Source organism: Harmonia axyridis, chromosome 1 (genome assembly GCF_914767665.1).
Source record: "Harmonia axyridis chromosome 1, icHarAxyr1.1, whole genome shotgun sequence".
Classification (NCBI taxonomy): domain Eukaryota; kingdom Metazoa; phylum Arthropoda; class Insecta; order Coleoptera; family Coccinellidae; genus Harmonia; species Harmonia axyridis.
Genome location: NC_059501.1, coordinates 73,476,273 through 73,497,320, shown reverse-complemented (window position 1 = coordinate 73,497,320; position 21,048 = coordinate 73,476,273). Strand labels below are relative to the sequence as shown.

Below are 21,048 nucleotides of genomic sequence, written 5' to 3'. Positions count from 1 at the left end.
TGATGTGATCAGTTTGAAACATTGAAAGAACCTAAAAATTGTTATATTAACACTCAACTCAATAAGTTCCGGTTCTAACCAGTAAAATACCATTGTCCTAAAAATTTGACTTTATTCGTCAACAAGATTGATACCTACACGTCCTCCAATGCTCCTCTCTTTTCAATATACTCTCTGAAGAAATATTTTTCTTTGTTTTCGAAATAGGCTTCAACATCCGCATTCAGCTCTTCATTAGAGCCTTATTTAAATTTAGCAAACCACTTCAAGGGATTGTCATTGAAAATCAAGTATTGTGGTTAGCTTACAATCCTTTTAAATCCTAATTAAACGAGACATGGTGATCACAACACCACTTCATTTCTTTCCGTGAAATAAATATCAACATATAACACACTTATATATTCAAATTCAAATGTTCCAAATTGATTAAATATTTGAATTTATTAATTTGTTTATTGTGTTCGATAGCTAAATAGTTCCTTTCGAAGTAAGGAATTTTAGGATACTCCGATATTTTCCATTAATAAAATTTTAAGTATAGGGTACAAAAAAAAGCAAATGTAATAAAATAATATTATTTTTATTCTTATCATTTCTCACCTATATATAACCTTAAATCTACCACTCAAATAATTACCATAAAAATAAATTAAACAAAATAAAATACAGTAGGTTACAATGAGAAAGATGTTGATAACCAAAATACTGAAAGAAAATTTCACAAACAAAAAAATTATTTACAATGTTTCTGGAAATTGCACATAACCAACTTATTTATCAAAACAAGGATAAAACAGAAATCGGCTTATTTATGAAGAGTCTAAAAAAGATCTACTAATAACAAATCTAATTCGTCATTGTTAACATCTATAAGAAGTTACAAAATTGGTGCTGAACGTAATGTTACACATTTTACTTTGTCAAAAATTATACCAAAAGTTTGTAAATATCGAAAATTACATAGAAGTTGGTGACCAAAAATTCATTTCCCTCAATTCTGAGGGTTTCGGAACGAGTGTAGGTTTCTTCTTGATTATAGGCGTGATGACTTCTTCGGGGTGGAGACTTTTGGTGTCTTCACTTTCTTCTTCGGCAATCAAATCACAGGACTGGGAGACATTTTCCCTTCTGGCAAGCAGGTTGGACAATAACCAGCTACCCTGGTGTTTCGTGTCGGCATCGACAAAAGCACCTGTGAAATACTTGTTGTACTTCCTGCGGGCTTTTGGCGACTCCCTGGGAGACCCTAGAGGGGATGCTGGCAAGGATTTACTTCCTCTCCTCAACATAGGGTCGAAACCTTGAGGTGGCATGTCGACGTCATCTTGTTCTTTCTTTAAATCAGGTTCAACTTCGAAACCTCTTACAACCCTGCCTGAGACCATCATGTTGGCGAGACTGATGATGGAGCTGCCGCACTTGGCTGCTTCACCCTTAAATCCATCGTCGACACCGCTGGATTTTGTCTTGGCTTGGATTGGATAAACGACACGTTGGGCAGTGGCACATTCTGGAAAAAAAAGTGTTAATTAGATCACTGAATAATATTTGAAAACTTAAAGAATAGCACATTTCTCATTTTTGTTCATTCTTATAAAAATTGTTGAAATGACATTTAGAATTGTATCGGGTGTCCCAAATTCGTTGTTTAGTGAGGAAATCTCAGAATCCCTTCGAACTAGAAGAAAATGAATGAGAGAATTAATTTGAACAAGAAAACCGCAACCTCATAAATTCGATTGTTTCCAAGCTATGAGAGAAAATTGGAGAATGGCATGAAATGAAAAGTCCTCATTACTTCTTTATTACTGGTGCTATAAACATGAAACAAAAACATTCACTTTCAAGATAATCCACTGGTGTAATCATTCGTTTTTTATTGCAATTAGTCTTGAAGTAATAATACAAACTTGTGTTGTTTTAATATAAACCATAAAACTTTCTACAACAAATGAGATCCCTTTTTTTTGTGCTTGGCCATAGCCTAGTGGTGAATGAAAGTAATCCAGGCCTGTCAGAAAAGTATCCTGTCGTGTATCCTGAAGCTATTAATTTCAAGGATACAGGGCGATTCATGAAAATTGACCTAAGTTTCTGATATCCAAAACTTGGAAATCAGCAGTCCGAAATTGTTTAATTTTGTGTATGTTCCCTCCATGCAGGCCTTCAAAATGTTTTGTATAATTCAAATATTTCCAAGGCAGTACACAGATCATCGAGTTTTTTCGCCAAATTAATTCTCTCAAAATTCGAGCTCGAAAGTGGGCCATTTTTTTTTTCATTTTTTCCAGCTCGAGATTTCATCTCTAGACAACAATTAAATAAACTTCGTGGGTAAGGGTCGAGAATATTTTTCAGCTTCAGATGACGATAACGGTACAGAAAATTTTGAGTTTCTTATTCTTCCTTATTTGAAGGGAAATATTATTTTTAGGCGCGATATTCATGAAGTTGCCATTAGGAATGGACAAAGGCTTATGTTGTCTAAATTCGGTTAAGTCATGTTTCAGCGCTCTTTCACTTATAATGCAGTGAAAATACTTTATTTTCATTGAATTTCATGTGCAGTGATCTCATTGAGAAAAATTTTGGGGGTAAAGTTGTTGAGGAAACTGATAAGTTGAGTTCAATGATTTTTTTTTTATTTTAGGGTTAATTGGAGTAACTTAAGCTAGGCTTCGTCTCCATATCATGTTTAATTTTTTTATTACAATAGACGCACTATTGTTATCACACTCAGGTGCAAATAAAAGCAAAATGTTGGTATAAAATTTGGATCTCATAGCTTTCTCATTTTTAGCACAATTTTCAGTTATCGTTAGTTATAAATTTCAACTTGCACATTCAATCTCTTTTTAAATGCTGGCTCATTAGTCACAATACAGTGTTAATCAGAAGTTTTTTGTTAAACCCTAATTTTGAAATATCTTGTGGAATCACTTCGTGGTCAAATTTTTTTCAAATTACGTTCTTTTTTATATTTCAGATTAATTTTTTTGTATTTCCCCCTCTAGCCTGCATACGTCGCTTCATACTGTTCTATAAAGAGTCCTAAAGTAAACCGTTGATAACAAGTTCATTTCGCTCTTAAAAATGTACTAGTGCACAAGAACCAAGAAACAAAATATTGAAAAGAGATGGTTCTTGATGAAAATTTGTAATTTAAAAATTTTACCAACCAATTATTCCACAGAATGTTTCAAAATTAGGGTTTAACAACAAACACCTGAATTACACTGTAGGTATAGTGACTAATAAGCCAGCATTTGACGAAGAAATGAATATGCAAATTGTAATTAATGATTTTGTCTACAGCAAAACGAAAAAAAGTTTGAAAATTGAGCTAAAATGAGAAAATTAACTTGTTCAATTTTTTGCACCTGAGTGTTTTATTATTATTGATTTGGGACACCCTGTACAATTCTCAATGTCCTAGTTCTATTCAATGTAAAATTAGAGCCAAAGCAGAATTAGCAAGGACCTATCCCAATATCGGACCCTAATACACAGCACAAAGGAATTTTTCCCTCCCACCGGTCGAACAAATGGCAACGTCGCACTAGCATTCCTGGCACAGCAGCCGTCTCACCTGTGCCATTATAATTATCCCGTGACATTACGGAGATCACTTCCATAGAGTAAGTATATATAGAGGAGAAACTGAGGTACTAAACTCTGAAACAGTAATTTAGTTCCACCAACACCTTCCAGAGACCGCTCGCATCGCTGATTTTCTGTTTACCTCGAGAATTATTTACTTAACCTCAAAAATTTTCAGTTGATCCGTCGAACCTTATTTTTGGTAAGAGATTTATTATGTCGCAGTCAACTTTGAAATCCAACAAATATTGTGTTCCTAACTGTGGAGATATGTATAGTAAACGTCATCGTTTTCGAATGAAGAGAAGCAGCCAACAATTTTCAAACTTTGGCTCGAAAAAGTTAGTTATCCATTGCTCAACTCTAAAACTCCTCAACAAATTTGTAAGAAGTGAAATTAGATAGCCTTAAAGGAATTTGACAACTGCTATCCCTGAATTATTTCTTCCTGGTGAGTTAAATTTTGTTATATTTTCTTCTGTGTAAAAGTTAAACGATAAGCGATTAAGTATAGTCCTCAAGGAGAAGTGCTAACCGTAGACGAATGTTTCGGCTGTCCATAAATATTATCTTTGTTTAAAAACTTACCCTCAATAGTAGTTTTGCATATGTATATATAAATATATATGATTGGCAAGAAAATTATTATTTACTTCTCTATTTATATTTCACAGGATCTTCAAATCAAGGGGAAGATGGAGAAGTTCATGACACTGAAGGAATACATCTCCAAAGTGATGTTGAGAGGGAAGTATCAACAGAGACTTTGAAGAATTTTAAGCACCCTCAGAAAACTTCAATAATATATAGAAAAAGGTTAACTGAAAATGAACGTTATCTATCAAAATGTCTGATTGATCAGAGTAGAAAACTGAGAATTATCCAAAAAAAGTTTCATCATACAAAGAGCGGCTAAAAAATGTAGAGAAACTTAATTCGTCAGCAAATTTCAGTAGACTGATGAATTATGTTTCTCCAACAGCTTTTAATCGGGCACACTTTTGGAAGTAGTTGTGAGTTCCAACATTTTAAACAAATGGTATATTAAAGTTTTCAATTCTGATTGAGTCAATTAAGAACTATTTATTGCAATAAATTTGATGAAAATATAAGTACTTATGAATGTTTTGCTTCCTACAGATATCGAGGACAACAATTAATTGACACTAGAGGCTGTGGGCACTGCAGAGCTGATGATTTTTATGGATAAGCTGTTTGATAGCCTGAATATGCAATTGTGAAGGACACATTAAAAATTTGGCATACTAGAAATATTTAAAAAAATGTAAAATTTTAAATAGATGATTTTTTTATATGAATTTGTGTTTTCTCTGAACTTAAGCCTCTATTCTTGTCAAATATATTGGATGTGAAAGAACTCGTACAGGAATATAATGGTAATATAGCTCATTCAAAAAGAAATGCTTATTACCTTATTTTCGTACGTTGTTTATTTTCACATTCAAAATCTTGAATTGAATTGAAATATTTTCAATACAAAGCATTTCAAATTTTCGCGCGCTCATTTTATAATTTCACAAACAACCGCAAGAGGTCGCTGAAAGCAGTGTTAATTTTATCATGAGAGTTTCCATTCTATACATACTTGTTCTATGATCACTTCCCGTTCGTGACGTCGTGAAAGGATCGTCGACTTATCGTCGAATTTTGCTTTCTCGACCTTGGATAAGATGTCGAAAAAAAAATCATCTCCGCGATCCGCCATGCTTTTCTCCGATTGCATCAGCCTATCTGCAAATTTCGTATCTCGCTATTGTCGACGATATTTCATCATAATGATGTTGGGAAATTTCAGCGATGATAATATTATTGGTTGTAAATCGGTGTAAACAGATGAGAAATTTTCAGATGTGAGAGAAATGGAGCTTTTCTAACGAAGAAAATTCGAAAAAGATCAGAAAACTTCAACCTAAGGTTCATTATCGTCTCTTCGACGAATAAGCTCGATAAGCTTATTGAATAATGTTCAGTATACGCTCTATTAGTGTGACGTCACACACCGCCATTTTTGGTTCTCCTGTCAGTGTTCGGAATCCAAACAAATAAATTGTCATTCAAATTAGTACGGTGTCGTTAAAGGAATTGATTTATTTTCATAAATAAGAGTATTTGAGGAACGATTCCAGTATTAATTGATAGACAGAAGGAACGAGGTTAATACCAGTAAGTTTGAATCCTGTATCATTCCCCAGATTTTGTAAAAAGCCGTGTTTATTAGTTGAACTTCAAGTTCGAACTTATTAATTATGCATTAATCTCGTGCCTTCTGTCTATCAATTAATAGTAAAATCGTTCCTTAAATAACCTTATTTAAAAAAATAACCCAATTTCTTCAACGACAACGAACTAATTTGAATGACAATTTGTTTGTTTGGATTCCGAATACTGACAGGAGAACTAAAATGGCGGTGTGTGACGTCATCACTAATAGAGCGTATTGGGGGACGTTACAGTGACTCGATCAAACACAGTGGCGACACACAGTTGCGACCCGAATGGTCTCATTTCTGATTGACTGCCGGTTTCTAAGCCTAAATATGGCGGCTTTTTGTTTACATTCTGCGTTTACCTGAATAACTTACATTTCCAAAAAAACTGTTTTTCGTTAAAAAAATAAAGTTCGTTCGTTAATAAAAAAGCTCTTGCGTCTTTACGTTCGATTAGAAATTAATTAAAAAAAATAGTACCTAGTAGTTAAATCACTTGTTGGTAACTAGTAGAGCGCGCATTGCTACTATTGTAACAATTTTCAGTGAAAGTTTAATTCAGCTGTTTGTGGTGTGAATGTATCATTTGCTAGGAGCCTTAAGAAGGCTTTATTAGCCGCAGATTTGTCGAAAAGCATCCCGTTACCGGTTTTTCAAAATTGTAATCCGTTTCAAATATATTGAGTTTCTCGACATTTCTGATGGGACACCCTATATGTATATAAATATTTTTCATTCATTTCGGGATTTGAGTCATTTCGTCTTCATTTTATAATTGTAATCAAGTGATATTCTAGTAGTTTATAAATTCCATTTTATTTTTGTAATTTTGAATTTATGGGTGGAAACCCCTACTCTTGTTTTTTTGTTAATAATAATATTATAGTGTGTCCCATTTAAAAAACACCTCCCCTTTATTTCTCTGAAAAGGATAATTAATTTCTGATTAAATGGGACACCCTATAAATTAATCGATTACAATTATAAAATGGAAAGAAAATGAATTAAAACTCGAGAAAATAAAAACAAAAAAGAGAAAGTCCTTGCTTAGTGGAACTTCATTATAGTGGCTTCTTCAGGTTACATTCTGGTAACTTGAAGAAGCGCAACAATTGCAGCAAACATTAAAAGATTAGTGGAAATTGCTCAGTTTTATTTTAACCTAGTTTCGTACCAATTTTTCTGCCAATATATCTCATATTTTCTGAGAAAAGTTCTAGACGGCGCGGCGTACGGACAGATTTTTCAAATTCGATTTTTGGAATATAAACGAAAACTAAAAATTCCAAAGGAGAGTTAATTTTTTATTCTTCGAACGAATCCAAAAAAATATTTTTGTGAAATATAAACATAAATCGGTCCTTTTACTATTTAAAGCTTCTCTGAAACTATCAGAACTATTTGCAATAGGAAGAAAAATTGATTGCTTTACCGCATTAATAATTTTATTCGAAAACAGGATTCATGACTCGGAAGTAAAAAATTAACAAATCAAACAAACAAAAGGTGAAATGAAAAAGATTAATAAAAAATAATATATTACAATTCATAAAAAAGATTATGAATAATGAAGTAGAAATCTGGAATCATCCAATTCTGTTTTATACTAGAATTTGGTTTGATTGATTTTACATTTTGCGGTTCGAAAATTATTGTTTCAGCCTTGAATCGCAAACACAAGTTGAGGATATAAATGAGGATATCATTTTTGTCTTCGCCGATTCCAAAAGAATGAATGATATGATTGATAATATAAAATTGGTTGATAAACCGCTTTTTCCTAGTTATAAATCAGATCAATAGACTTCATACACCAAAAAAAAAAACGTTTTTGGGACGAAATATAAAAATGTTACTATTTCAACTTTCTTCTCTGTTTATGAAAAGTAATTCTCAGTGGAATGTTAAGGTGGCCCCACAACTTTCACAAAATCTTAATCCTTTGGGCATAATAAAAACCATTGTGCAAAATTTTCGGTAATTACAGATTCTACAGTATCCAAGAATTGAATTGTTAACATCACAGAAATGTCAAATGGTCCCCTCAAACTATTCATAAGTTATTTATTACAGACAATATGTCAAAACCCATAATGGAACTCAAGTCGACTTTTAATTGTTCCGAGGTAATCAGAATTTCTACATATTGAGGTGAAAAGGTGTTTAGCTTACCATTTCCATTTTTCAGGTACTTTTGGCAGGGTAGAGTGTACTTAGAAGGATCCACTTGCTTGATTGGCGATTTTGAGGTGAGATCTTTCTCTTGTTCCCTTGGATAACGATAATACAACAGGTAGCTATCGTCGATTTCTGTTGGTGAGAAAGCGCTCTGTTCGAAATCGAACCTACAAAAAAAAAAAATACAGAACTATAAACAAAAAAAATCACAATGAATAGAAGGTATATTTGTTCACAATCGTATCTATTATTAATTCTGTTTTCAATTTCACCATATAAAAAAATATTTTAAATAAAATTTGGTTTTTTTTACTTTAGATATCCCATATTAAAACACTGCTATTGTTTTTCATTCAGCAACTGAAATTTCTACATTTAAAGGGTTTTCCAATAGGAATGATACAAGTTGAAATGGTAACACTGTGAATTATTTTTTTGACATTCTTATGTCATTTGGGTTCAGTAGATTATACCAGTTAATCCTGGAAAAATAAAGGCTTCAACAACGTTTAAAATTAAAAAAAAATGGTGTAATGAAAATTCACTTTTAAATTTGTCTACAATACGATGAATAGTGAGTGAATTAAGTGAATAATTTTATTCATGAATCCTTCTTGAATTTATCTCACTATCCACGAAGGATAATTGATTTTTTGAAACAATTTATCAATTTCTAAGCATTTTGGAAACGTATCTTTCCAGGATTAACTAGCATAACCTACTGCACACAAATGACATAAGAAATGTCAAAAATAATGCAGTGTTGCTATTATAACCATCTCAAATCATATCATTCCTATTGGAAAAATCTGTATTATTTAATTCAGAACTACAGAGAAATAAACAATTACTAAATCAACGGCATCTCGAAAAATAAAGTGACAAACATAGGTAGAAACCAGTGGTGGTGTCCAGTCTCTCTTATTCATTGATAAGGTCATTTCATTTTTGAGGGAACATCAGATGAAGTCAATGCTCACTATTTATCATAAATAATTTCCATAAAAATCAGAGAAGATATTCCCTTGCACTCTTGAACAACATTACATCGGAAAACTCACATAATATAGCAAACTCCAATACCAATGAAGCTGAATTCAACAAACGAGAACCCCAAACTGATAAAATAGATTCGAACGTTAATATTGGATTATCCACGACAAAGAAAGTGTGTCCCGAACCGTGAAACCTTGGGAGTGTAGAAAACTTTTGTAATAACTATTACATAAAAGTATTTGGCGCGAATATCTATTGATTGCAATCGAAAAATTGACTGTTCAGATTTCAACGCAACCTGGGGATCTCTTTCAGAACTGAGAAGGGGAACAGACGGCGAAAAATTGTTGACCTTATGAAAAACCATAACTTAAATATGCACTCGATAACAGGAATAACCTGAGATAAAGACACTATAGATCATTTGTTTTTGAAAAATAAAATTCACCTCGCTCAATGTAATTGGATATCATCTTACTCTGTTTGTGAAATGAGAAATTTAGTACAAGATTCAGATAAATAATAATATATCATGTTGATTTTTTAAGTTCGACCTGTGACAACCAGACTACTGGAGAAGTGATTGCAATTGTCATAATTCAAAGTAGAATATTGATAAATTTATCACCCCGAAACCAATTGAGCTAGCACTTATCGATAGAAAATATTCTATTCAGTCATAACATTGCACGTTCACAATTCAATAATTATTTGTTGTCAATTCTTGTATACAGGGTGTTTCCAAATAAGTGCGATAGCTTTTATGTGGTTAATCTTAGTCGAAAATCAAAGAGGGGTCTCTTGAATATTTCCTTGAAAAGTTAGACGTTTCCAAAAAGAAGTAAAAAAAAGATTTTTTGTCTTAAAATTTCTTTGAATTTTTCGTGGTTTCTTATAGGGGGAAACATGCAATCCTTATTGCACATTTGAACAGAACTTTTTAACGAACAAAATTTCTCAATTCGAAAATATATTTTGATGATTACGATTTATTGCATAAGTTTTTCAACTCTTGTGAAATAGTATCCTAATACAAAAATAAAATCCAACATGGTAAATGAAAGGATATTCTGTGAATATGACTGTCATATTTTCATTTCATTTTGTTTTTAGTAGCATAAGATCATAAAAATATGAGATATAGAAATTGTTCTACATGTAGTACAATTTTCTGTGTCTCATTTGAGAGCCCTGAAGATGTAAAACAAAAATCGAAACATTTCGGCGATGATTCAAGAAGTGGTTTTTTATTTCAATAAACTGACCTTCAACTGACTGTCAACAAAATCAATCATTCAAGAAAAAACAGTCTAATCTTAGTACAACTGATACGAATAAAAGTTCAAAAATTCATAGCTCAGAAACTATGAGAGCTGGGACTTTGCGGTAAAATATACTGTGTTTGTAATCATCCTATAAATACTTGTTTCAAATTTCATTATCGTGTAAAGTATCCGAGAAATGATTTTTGTGAAATGTGAAATGAATGTTGTAGTTTATTTTTTTTCTGTTCAAAATAATAATGTATAATGTAATTGAGTTAGGAGGATCAATACAGAATATAGATCGATTTTTGTACAAAATTCCATGCAAAAACTATTTATATAGTTTCCGAGAAATACCTACTTATTGTATTTGAATAAACTCATTCATCATTATTATTGAAGGTTCTCTACACATTCCACAAACCAAAGTTCGTACAATGTATATAGAATTAAACAAATCGTGAAGAAAATACAATTACAAAAATAAATAGATCATTTATAATTTAGTCTCGTAGTGTCTTCTGGGAAATCAGGGAAAACATATAAACTCCGTCCTGACGAAAATTCAAAATTCCAAACCGTAACATTCTCCGAATGACATCGAATCAAATTTCCAAAGGACATTACAAACATCTACTCGAATAAAAACAGATAATGATGAAGTGTGGAAATGACGTGAAATACTTAATCTTACTCACTTAACAGAGAGATTTCCGCTTTTCAACATTGTAAAATTTCCCTATTGCCAACTTCAACACTCAAACAACTACTGCGTATCAGACGATTGGTTGAACCTATTTCCACGATGTAGACACACGCGTAAATAATGAATGATAGGAGTTTCTGCACAAATGGAGATGCATTCAGATCGGAATAAAAAGATATTCGTTCGAAAACATAGATAATGAATTTTTGGGACCTTGCTCAGATATAAGGCAGTTCCAACAATTGACCGATAGATCTCGCCATGTAATTTAAAGGTTATCACAATCGAAAAAAGGAAGATAAACGATAGGTTGATACGGTTTCTTCGCATTTACATCGAAAAAAATTTATGGTATACAATCTGAAAAATACATACAATCTATTTAAAAATAAAAAAAAAAAATTTTCGTGTAGTATTTCAATCTGAGAATTTAGAATATAAATAATTGGAAATACTACCAAATAAGAAAAATGACAATTGGCTCAAATAGTGTTTCATGATAATGAAAAAATTTTGAAATCTTCCAATTTTTGATGTGATATAAAACAAAAATTATAACGGTCTTTGTAAAAATAAAAATATTCAGTATATGCTGAGAAGCGACGCTAAGGTTTTTTACAAAAATTGAAAGAATTGATGAAACGATTTCGGCATAGAATCAAAATGAAACAGCACTAAGGAACCTAGTGAGAAAGGTAAGGCACACCCTTAAAGTGATTAGCACTGTTTTTTTTTTTGTTATATTGAGACAATTGTGGACTATACTCACACGGAGTTCAGAAATCATGTCATTTAATTAATCAACAACACACCCATTACGTCAATTCAATTTGAGTAAGACACAATTGTGGACTATACCTATACGCGACCGGAGATTTACAAGACATCCATTAGGTCAATTAACTTACCAAAAAACCACTGACACTATAAATAAAATACTGATAAGTACAAATAATGAATCATTTAAAAAAGAACAAAAAAAAAAATAAACAATTCGAACAAAAAGTCTAAGAAGCAAACATAATATGTATTTCGTATTTGTGATATTATATTCTAGTGTTTATTTTCTAAATACATTCTACATTTCTTTTTAATTGTCAACACAAAATCATATAATCATGAAGGAGTTCGAAAGATTAAATACCAAATTTTAAACTTCAAGCTACAATTACCTCATAATTTCTCTTCAATCTTTTTTAGAGAACATTTTGAAATATGGATTATTCATTTTAGTTCGAATAGACCAAATAATAGGCGAATACCGCAAGGAACTTGAACTATAACAATAGTTCATTTGAAGTTAACAGATCTGTCATTACAAAGAAAGGGTTAAACAAGAAGTCAGAGAAGAACGGAAGTATTTTTCTTGGAATGAAACATTCCTGTTTATAAAATGAATCAACCAGCTTCAAATGAGTCTTTTGACACAGGTATGTTTGGTATTTTTGGATTATTGTCAAACTTTTTTGGAAAATATATGGATGTTATTCAAAAAATGGACATTAGACAAAAATAATAACAATAAACAACAATAACAACAAAAAACCTAAGAATCAAACATTTGATATCTGTTCGTTATATTATATTCTGGACGCATTTCTAGAATTATTCTACTTACTGTTTTTTTTTAACTGACTAGACCAAATCTACAAATAATCAAGAAGTTTGAAACGATTATCTATTGAATTTCAAAAATAGCAATTCAAAGCTACAATTACCTCATAATTTCATCCCAATCTTTTCTAGAAAACATTTTGAAATATTCACTTTAGTTCAAAGAAAACCAAAAAATAGTCGAAGACCGTACGGAACGTAAACTAACAATAGTTCATTTTGAGTAAACGTAACTGTTATTACCTAGAAAGGTTCAGGCAAGAAGTCACAGAACAACAAAAGCTTCCTAGGCATGAAACAGTCGCATTTGAAAAATAGTTCAACCAGCTTCAAATGAGTCTTTTGAGATAGGTATGTTTTGAATTTATGCATTTCGAATGTTTTTGGAAATGAGCATTTAAAAAGAAATAATGATTTTAATACCTGACATAATGAATTATATCAAATAATTAATATAATTCAAGAACGGTCCTAGGAATACGCTCTATTAGTGATGACGTCACTCACGAAGCGTTTGGTAGCAAGCGTCGAAGAGATTCCAGTCAGACAGCTCGGGACACGGCCGTACGACTGTAAATCAGAGTATGAATTTGACTGCCCGACTGGAATCTCTTCGACGCTTGCTACCAAACGCTTGAAGAAACGCTTCGTGAGTGGCGGGCATTATAGAGCGTATTCTCCTAGGGTGCTTTCCATTTTGAATAAAAATAAAACATTTTTGATTTCATCTAGAAAAAGGAAAAAACAACAATAAATTAATACAGACTAATTTACCTCATAAATTGGCTCCAATCTCTTTTGGGGAACATTTTGAACTCAAAAACTGAAGTAACCACACTAGGATATGGAGATATCTTCCCGAACTATGTATAACGAATGAAGATGTTGGAAATTGCCTTTTAACTAGTAATTTTCAGGTAAAAATCACTGAAACACAAATATTTTTCTTCTTCTTTTATATCTATCTCAATGGTATATTCAAATTGAATAGACCCGATTAGAAAACAAATCATCCATGGTTAATTTGTTTGTTTTGTGGTTTTAAATGACTTTGAGATTGGTTCTCTACTGTTGGTTCATCAGAATCTTCAAATGTTTGGAAGGGGGATGATTTTTTTTTAATAATTTAATTTCATGATTCAACTCTTACAAGTGTAGTATGGAACATTTCATATCAATCTGATAATGAAAGAAGTGTTCTTAGTAAAAAAAATTGGGAAAGAAAAAAAAATATGATTTATTATTTTCTCTTTCAACGCGAAATTTATCGACTTATAAACTATCATAAATATTCTTAAAACGGTTTGGTTGAAATTTGGTACAGCCGTTTGAAATCATAAGGTCGAAATTATTCATTTTTACTTTTAGTTTATTTTAGATTGTCCATGGGTACTGATTTGTTTTCTCGAAAAGAGCCTTGGTATGAAGAAAACAGAAGTCACCAAAAATAGAATTTCGATTTTCTTAATTTGAAAAAATCAATAAATACAAATAGTCAGTGGCGTGCTATTGTCTCAATATTGTTGGCTGATGTCGTGCCCCCTGGGACGCCACTGGACCTAATGATTTTAATCTAGTTAGGGCTAAATAAACGCCTTATTACTTCAAATTACTTTACCAAATTCCAAACAAATTGGTATGATGTTTTTCAAATTCCTTTTTTTTAAAAAACGAAGGTACTCTAGACAAATAGGATTTCTTTTAAACGACTCAACAAATCACCCTCTGAAGTTTTATACCGTAGTTAGGAAACACCCTGTATATTTTATATTTCATGATCGTGTTGGTTTTAGTTTCCCAGGATTGAATTTTTTAAATGGTATTTCTTCAATTTTTCCCCTTCAAAGTAAATAGTGAAAATCAATGCAGAAAGCAACAGATTTTTTTCCAAATTTAATATTTTTTCGATTTTTTAGTTCTACACAATCCAAAATATGAACTGTGAAAATTTTATGGAAGCTTCAATATTTTACTCGACGATATCCAAGTTTCAGCATTGTAAATAATAAAACAAAATTATTCCACTCAATAAATTATATCTCCTATTATATTGTTTATCAATTTCCAACATTCGATTTTCTTATTGTTATTGTATGCACATTTTATTATTCGGGCAATAATACAAATTTCCTAATTTTGCACTTTAGTCGAAATAATGGAATATATTACAAAACATGCAAAATAAAATATTTCGAAATAACCTGTGACTTCCATTATCACCATTATCGATAATAATTGAAAATTGGAGTAGAATCCAACAGAAAATGTAAGTAGAAATAATTAAGTTAATGAAAAAATACAATTCAATAACAATTAGTCACGTTTATATAATCCACAATTCTTCATTCTTTTCTATATTTACTTTCATTTCTTCAGTTTATATTTCATTGTTTTATTCTCAGTAATATTGCTTTTTGCTTTTCTTGCATTATCTGTTTCAAAAATCTACTTCAAGGAGGACAAAAATGAATGTTTTTTTTAATGTGGCAATTATTTTGTTGTTAAATTATTGTTTGAAATGATGAAAGGCTTAGTTGCCTATAAGGTATGTTATTTTTCGGTCATTAACTTAGTTATTTAATTGATTTTTTTCAAAAATATTGTAACTTAAGTATTTTTTTTTTTTTAATACTTACTTGGTCATCTTGTTCTTCATCCACTGTGGTATAGAAACAGCAGCAGACAACGTACGTCCTTCAGAAGCAGCCATGACCAAATTTATATTTTATCCCGTTCGAGAAAAAGCGAGTCAGAAAAATGTTGCAATTCCTTCAAACTTAAACGATCAATTAGGCATTTTCAAAACTGATATTGAACAATTGAAAAACTGGTAAAAATCGATTGAAATGATAATGGTTGACGAGTGGAAAGAAATCAGATAGGCTATGCTATATATTTAACTATAGATAAATAGGAGGAATAATAAATTTGGTGCTGTACGCTTAAGAGTACGCCTTGGCCATTTTACTGAGCTGAAAAAGAAAAATCACGTGTTAGAACATTGCGATGGAGGTCTGCCAGAACGAGAATAGTTATACGGATGCACGAGTGACACTTTTTCAGGCGGTTTTCCGACATTCTCGTGATTTTCCCCATTTTCCATCCTGAATGCCAACACGAGCTTGGTACATTTTCAAATTGAAACCACTTCAATAACAATGGGCTTCTCCCTTATCCACAAATACGCAAATGACGTTTAAAAATATAAGAAATCTAGTCCAAACCGGTATTCACTGTCAATTTAAAAGTCTCATTAAAGTATTGAATCATAAAAAATTAGAAAAACAGTAAAGTGAAATCGGGAGCTTTTGATCGCTGGTTCATTTATGGGCCAATTGCAGCCTTGGAGACTGTATGTAAGAATATATGTGGTATTCTCAGAGTAATAAACATAGATAGAGCGTATTCTGTCATTTACAGTAAGCAAATATTGTCCCCAACATGAACAGGAAGCGCGCAGAAATGAAAACATATCAGTGATACGATATTTCACTCAATTCGCGAGTTTCTCCATGGAGAACGCACTTCTTATGTCCCTTAGTGAATCAACGTTGCATATTAACTCAAAATGTATTGGAATAAATACTTAAATATATCAGAAATTCCGAAAACCAACTTCAAGCGCGCCTAACGACGTGAAACAACCGATGACACTAGGAGAGCAAAAGTTGCCAAACATTGTATTTCAGCAGGTTGATACAGAAAATAATAAATATTTTGATAATTATGAATTCAACAATAAGGAAAAATATCGGATTTCAAATATTCAAATTTGCATATTTAATCGGAAATCACTCAAATAAATATATTTCATTCAATATAATACACATTCATAATGATATAGTAAAAATGTGGATTTGAAAATATATGAGAATCCGACAACGTAATCTAACAATGTTGGGGACATGTAAAAATTGCGTATACTTCCTCTATTTATGTTTATTACTCTGTAGTGGTATCCAATGGTACAATGCATGAACGGATGAACGCTCAAAAGCTCCAGACTTCAAGTAACTTTTTTTCGATATTCTTCTTGAATTTCATAAAATTCTACAGGAGACTTCAAATTGGTATTTTACGCTCAAATGCAATTTTTAATCTCGATCGAATCTTTAATTTCGAAATTAAAAAAAAAACAAAATTTCGAACGACCAAGGTAATCAAGATGCAGGCCTACCCTGCAAATTTCAAGTCTCTAGGTGCTTGCCTTCGCAAGTTATCGTGTATACGGCCTGACAAAATAAAATTTGATAACGGATCGGTCATCAGCAAGTCAAACAAAAAAAAAATAACAATACAAAATTTTTCAATGAGTAGTTAGCAGCGGGATTCGAACCTGGGGTCATTCGTTCTGAAATCCTACTAAAAAAACCTTATTATGCTTATCTATACCGTTTCAGCGATCAGTTCAAATATTAGTGCGCTTTATGTTGCATTAGAGACCATCGATTTATATGAGGTTTTCACTATTATTCATTTTAAAGTGTACGTCATTGCGGAAAGTCCTATTTATTAATTTTTGAAATAGAAAAAAAAAGGATTAAATTAATTTTTTATTGAAGAATAAATATATGCATGATATAACTTTCCGAAAAAACATTTTTCATGAATTATCACATAAAAATATTATATAAAATTACTGTGAGAGGCTGAAAAACGGTTTTTCTCTAATTCTGTGGTTATTCCGTTCATTCTTCCACATCTTGTAGAACAAGATCGTGCGAGAATATATCAGAAACGCACAGTTTTCATGGTTATATTTGATTATTATATGTTGGTACTCCGAATTTTCCGCCACGGCTTTATCTGTCAATTCATCAATTTGCCTTAAAGAAATCAGTTGTGCCAACCAACATTTTTCAATGCAAAAATCACTAAATGATATTTATGGAAATATTTCATTAATTTCATTAAAAATGCAATGAATTAGAGAAAATAATGTATAATACTCGTACAGAAGGCTAATTCTACCACTCGTTCATTCCAAAACTCGCCACATCGTGGCTCGTTTTTGAATTTTGAACTCGTGGAAGAATACCAATGCCTTCTGCACTTGTATTATAAATAACTATTCTAAAATTCAAAATGAAGAAGTAAAAACGTATTTTGAATTCTTGCATGTGGTAGAAAAGCACGATTAATCAGAGGAACATTTCAATTTGCTTCACTCGTCCTGAAAAGTGGTGGAATATCAAAAAATCCTCCTACCTCAGGGTAGGAGGAGTAGTTAAACTTTGGCAGATCACGAGAAAGTCACGTGGTATAAACTCCTCTTAATTACCCGAAAGAGTTGAAATCTTTTTGGAACATCTAACTTTTCGATATACGAATGAAAATTTCAAAAACTCATAACTTCGAAAGCATTAGTGTTAAGCCCTTACAGTAATAATACCAAAAAGGGAAAAATTTGTAAAATATTCTCAAGTAAGTATTTGCGAACCTGGGAACTTTTTTCGTTATTTTGGAACACTCTATATTCGACGATTTCCAAATTCATGGAATTATTTCTAAACTAGCCCTAAATTGAAACAATTGGCCGAGGACTTTTCGACAAACCCCGGTACATCAAATATCGAATAATCGTCCTTGTCACCCACGTATCCTCCTTATCACACGGGCTAAATAAAAACAATAACAATTCGACTACTTGGAAAATTCTGTTAGGTGAATTCCAACGAATGTTTATTCCGAATGAACCGGCGTTGTCACATTTACGACAATATCTTTGAACTTTGTACGGGTCCGAATTTTTGATTCGATTGTTTTCTAATTCGCTAAAAATTTGCAATATTTAGGTCAATGAGACGGAAGTAAACAATATCAAAAATGGGACAAAATGGTAATTTTGTATATGTAGACCACTTGAATCTAATACGAACGCAACGTTGAGTGATTAGATTTTTTTGATTATTACATATTTTCTAAAATATTTTTTTTTGGAATATTTTGAAATTAATATTACAATTGTATACATATACATACAGGGTGGTCCAGATTTTGGTTCAATAACCTTTTACATGAACAAAAATTTTTATAAACAAACATATACATCTCCTAACATTCAGCGTTTTTGAGATATAGGGTGTTAAAGTTTTAAAAATTTCAGGTTTTTACTTATAACTCTAGTATTATTACAATGATTGTTTTAATTTTTAGGTATTGAAGTCTAGATAATGTAGTTTTTCGAATTAGGTAATGATCCCCTGTCAAAATTATCCAGTGGCGTATAGAGAGGGATGCGATGATCCTTTTCCTATTGAAAATCTAGACCACTGTTTTTTTTAGAGAAAATCATTTCACTTCTGAAATCAACAGTTTTACTAAAAGAAGTCCCTTGAATTTTTGTCATAGAATGTACCGATTTCAAGATAATCAAGTACAAAGCAAACACTATCCACAAAAATCTACAAAAATAAATTTCACAAATTTTCCCATTGATGAGAGACGATTGAACGATAAAAAAATTCACAAAAATCGTGCCAAATGTGAACCATTTTTTTCAACACACACCTCGCAACGACGCAAAATTGAACGATTTAAATTTGCCAAATGAGGAACCATAATTTATTTTTGTAGATACTGTTTGCTTTGTAGGTACTCGTTTTTCTCTAAAACATACATTCTATGAAAAAAAATCAAGAGACCTCAGGGAACTCAAAACAATTATTGGACAAAAGCTGGACAAATCTAATCAAATAACCATCGTAATACCCTGACATAACTCTGGTAGTTTTTTTCTCATTCAAATACGAGACCCCCTTTTCGAGACAAAATGAGACATAAAAAATTTGCCAATACCTACTTGAGTATATATGGAACATATTTTGATGATTTGATTATTTGTTGGCATAAATGAATTATTTCTAAAGGGTCTCAATTCAATGGTCTTGAAAAAATTAATAATTAAAATTAATAGTTTCTCAGTTGTAGTTTTTGATTATTTCAGGGTCTGATATGCTAACTAAAGATATTATAAATGGAGATTTGATTTAAATTTTTTTTTATCAATAAAATATTTTTTGAACTCATTGTCCACATTTTAATAACCCTTAATACCCTTCAAATGTATTATGTGATAAATTTCATGTCATTCTTAAAAAGACACCGTTTTAATGTTCCCATAAATTCCTAAGGTTTATCAATGGAATAAAGTAGGTATTTTGATGATTAACTACATAGAAACAAGATATATCACAATGATATTTGCATGCCATTATTATACAACTCTTTCTAAGTAGATCTTTCTAGAATTTTCAATACTTGATCCATTCAAATAATTCAGTGTATGTATTCACTTTATTTCTACATTGGTCAATTGAACTGGTGATAAGTGGATACTTGTATAACTAACTGGTTCATAACAAACATTCAACTCGAGAAATTAAAGCATCAAAAGTTGGAAAAGGTGCGAAAATCGACCGGTTCAAAGCAAACATTCGAAATATGAATAAGAATCTTTTTTCAAAATTGTGAGAAAATAAGGCGGAAAGAATATAAAATATAATAAATAAACTTGATAGGAAATAAAAATGATTCCTTGAAAATATTCAATCACTCAATTCTTTAGAACATCTGTTCTTCGAACTGTAGACTTTTTTTGATGAATGATCACAACATTACAGGTTTTTTGGATATCTAGATCTTAATTTGATCATAGTAATTAGAATCTTGGATTAAAATACATCCGCTCACATTATAATGAAAGAAATATGACTTCTTAAAGAGAACAAAAGGTGTATTTTTGGTTGTATGTCGTGAATTCCTTATTAGACAATAAAACCTTTTTTGCGCTTTGTTTTCATGACATGCATTCGCAATCTTTCAAGATCAAAGAAAAATCAGATTTACACTCACCAAAATTTTTCTACTGAGATTGCTACAACTCATTTTACACATTTTTGTAAAAAAATATATAATTAGTACGATCACTAACTTTCTATGACGAACTGTCAAAACAAAAGTGATTCCATTGAAGGATTGAAGTTGCATCAGCTGAAATTCCCACTGAGATTGCGCTGTTTTCTCATAGAAATTTGTTTACAGTTGATACAGCTTTGGCCTTCTAATTGGAATTTCAATAATATAACTCAAGAATTGAACTCTTTCATTGAATAACTTTATATATAGTATGCATAAACACGCAGTTTTCACAATGCAAATCCTAAAATTCTTACAAATTCATCATTAATTCAAATTATTGGTCAAGAGCTATATATTTATAATTTTTTAAGCTTTTAGTATTATTTTAATAATTTTTTTCAGCTTTGAATATTATTTTTCTCTTTTTCTTCTTCAATTTGCGAGTAATGGTTCTGAAATTAGTTCTTTTATGTTTTCACCAGAGGTCAGCATGAAACTAGATCATCTTTCTCAGTAGAATTTTTTGACAAATAGTGTCTTGTTAACAAAAAAATGTTGGAAATGAGATATGTAAAAATTCTGAAAAATATCCCGAGGC

General features: G+C 31.3%; 1 protein-coding gene and 1 long non-coding RNA gene across 5 annotated transcripts; one reads left to right on the top strand and one right to left on the bottom strand.

Moving 5' to 3' along the window:
* Positions 1–564: 564 nt before the first annotated feature.
* Positions 565–20,601, bottom strand: LOC123670684. Of its 4 annotated transcripts, XM_045604210.1 has the most exons (5): positions 20,445–20,601; positions 15,227–15,562; positions 13,365–13,517; positions 8,004–8,176; positions 565–1,513 (listed from the first exon to the last, which is right to left on the bottom strand). In XM_045604210.1, exons 3-5 carry the CDS (start codon positions 13,397–13,399, stop codon positions 960–962), a joined length of 762 nt encoding a protein of 253 aa, XP_045460166.1. In that variant the 5' UTR covers positions 13,400–13,517; positions 15,227–15,562; positions 20,445–20,601; the 3' UTR covers positions 565–959. The 4 variants fall into 4 exon arrangements, with proteins under 4 accessions (XP_045460166.1, XP_045460165.1, XP_045460167.1 ...); XM_045604209.1 differs by lacking the exon at positions 13,365–13,517; XM_045604211.1 differs by lacking the exons at positions 13,365–13,517; positions 15,227–15,562; positions 20,445–20,601 and adding an exon at positions 10,969–11,128.
* LOC123670685 lies at positions 3,643–4,922 on the top strand. Its single transcript, XR_006745959.1, has 3 exons — positions 3,643–4,054; positions 4,278–4,419; positions 4,744–4,922. It is a non-coding gene; the product is annotated as an uncharacterized LOC123670685 (long non-coding RNA).
* Positions 20,602–21,048: the final 447 nt, after the last annotated feature.

Excerpts from the sequence above, each read along its gene's own strand:
- LOC123670684 (XM_045604209.1), bottom strand. The coding sequence starts at position 15,300 with ATGGCTGCTTCTGAAGGACGTACGTTGTCTGCTGCTGTTTCTATACCA. Across the intron at positions 8,177-15,226 it reads ATGAAGAACAAGATGACCAA|GTTCGATTTCGAACAGAGCG; the intron begins GTAAGTATTAAA and ends TTTTTTTTGTAG. Across the intron at positions 1,514-8,003 it reads GTACCTGAAAAATGGAAATG|AATGTGCCACTGCCCAACGT; the intron begins GTAAGCTAAACA and ends TTTTTTTTCCAG.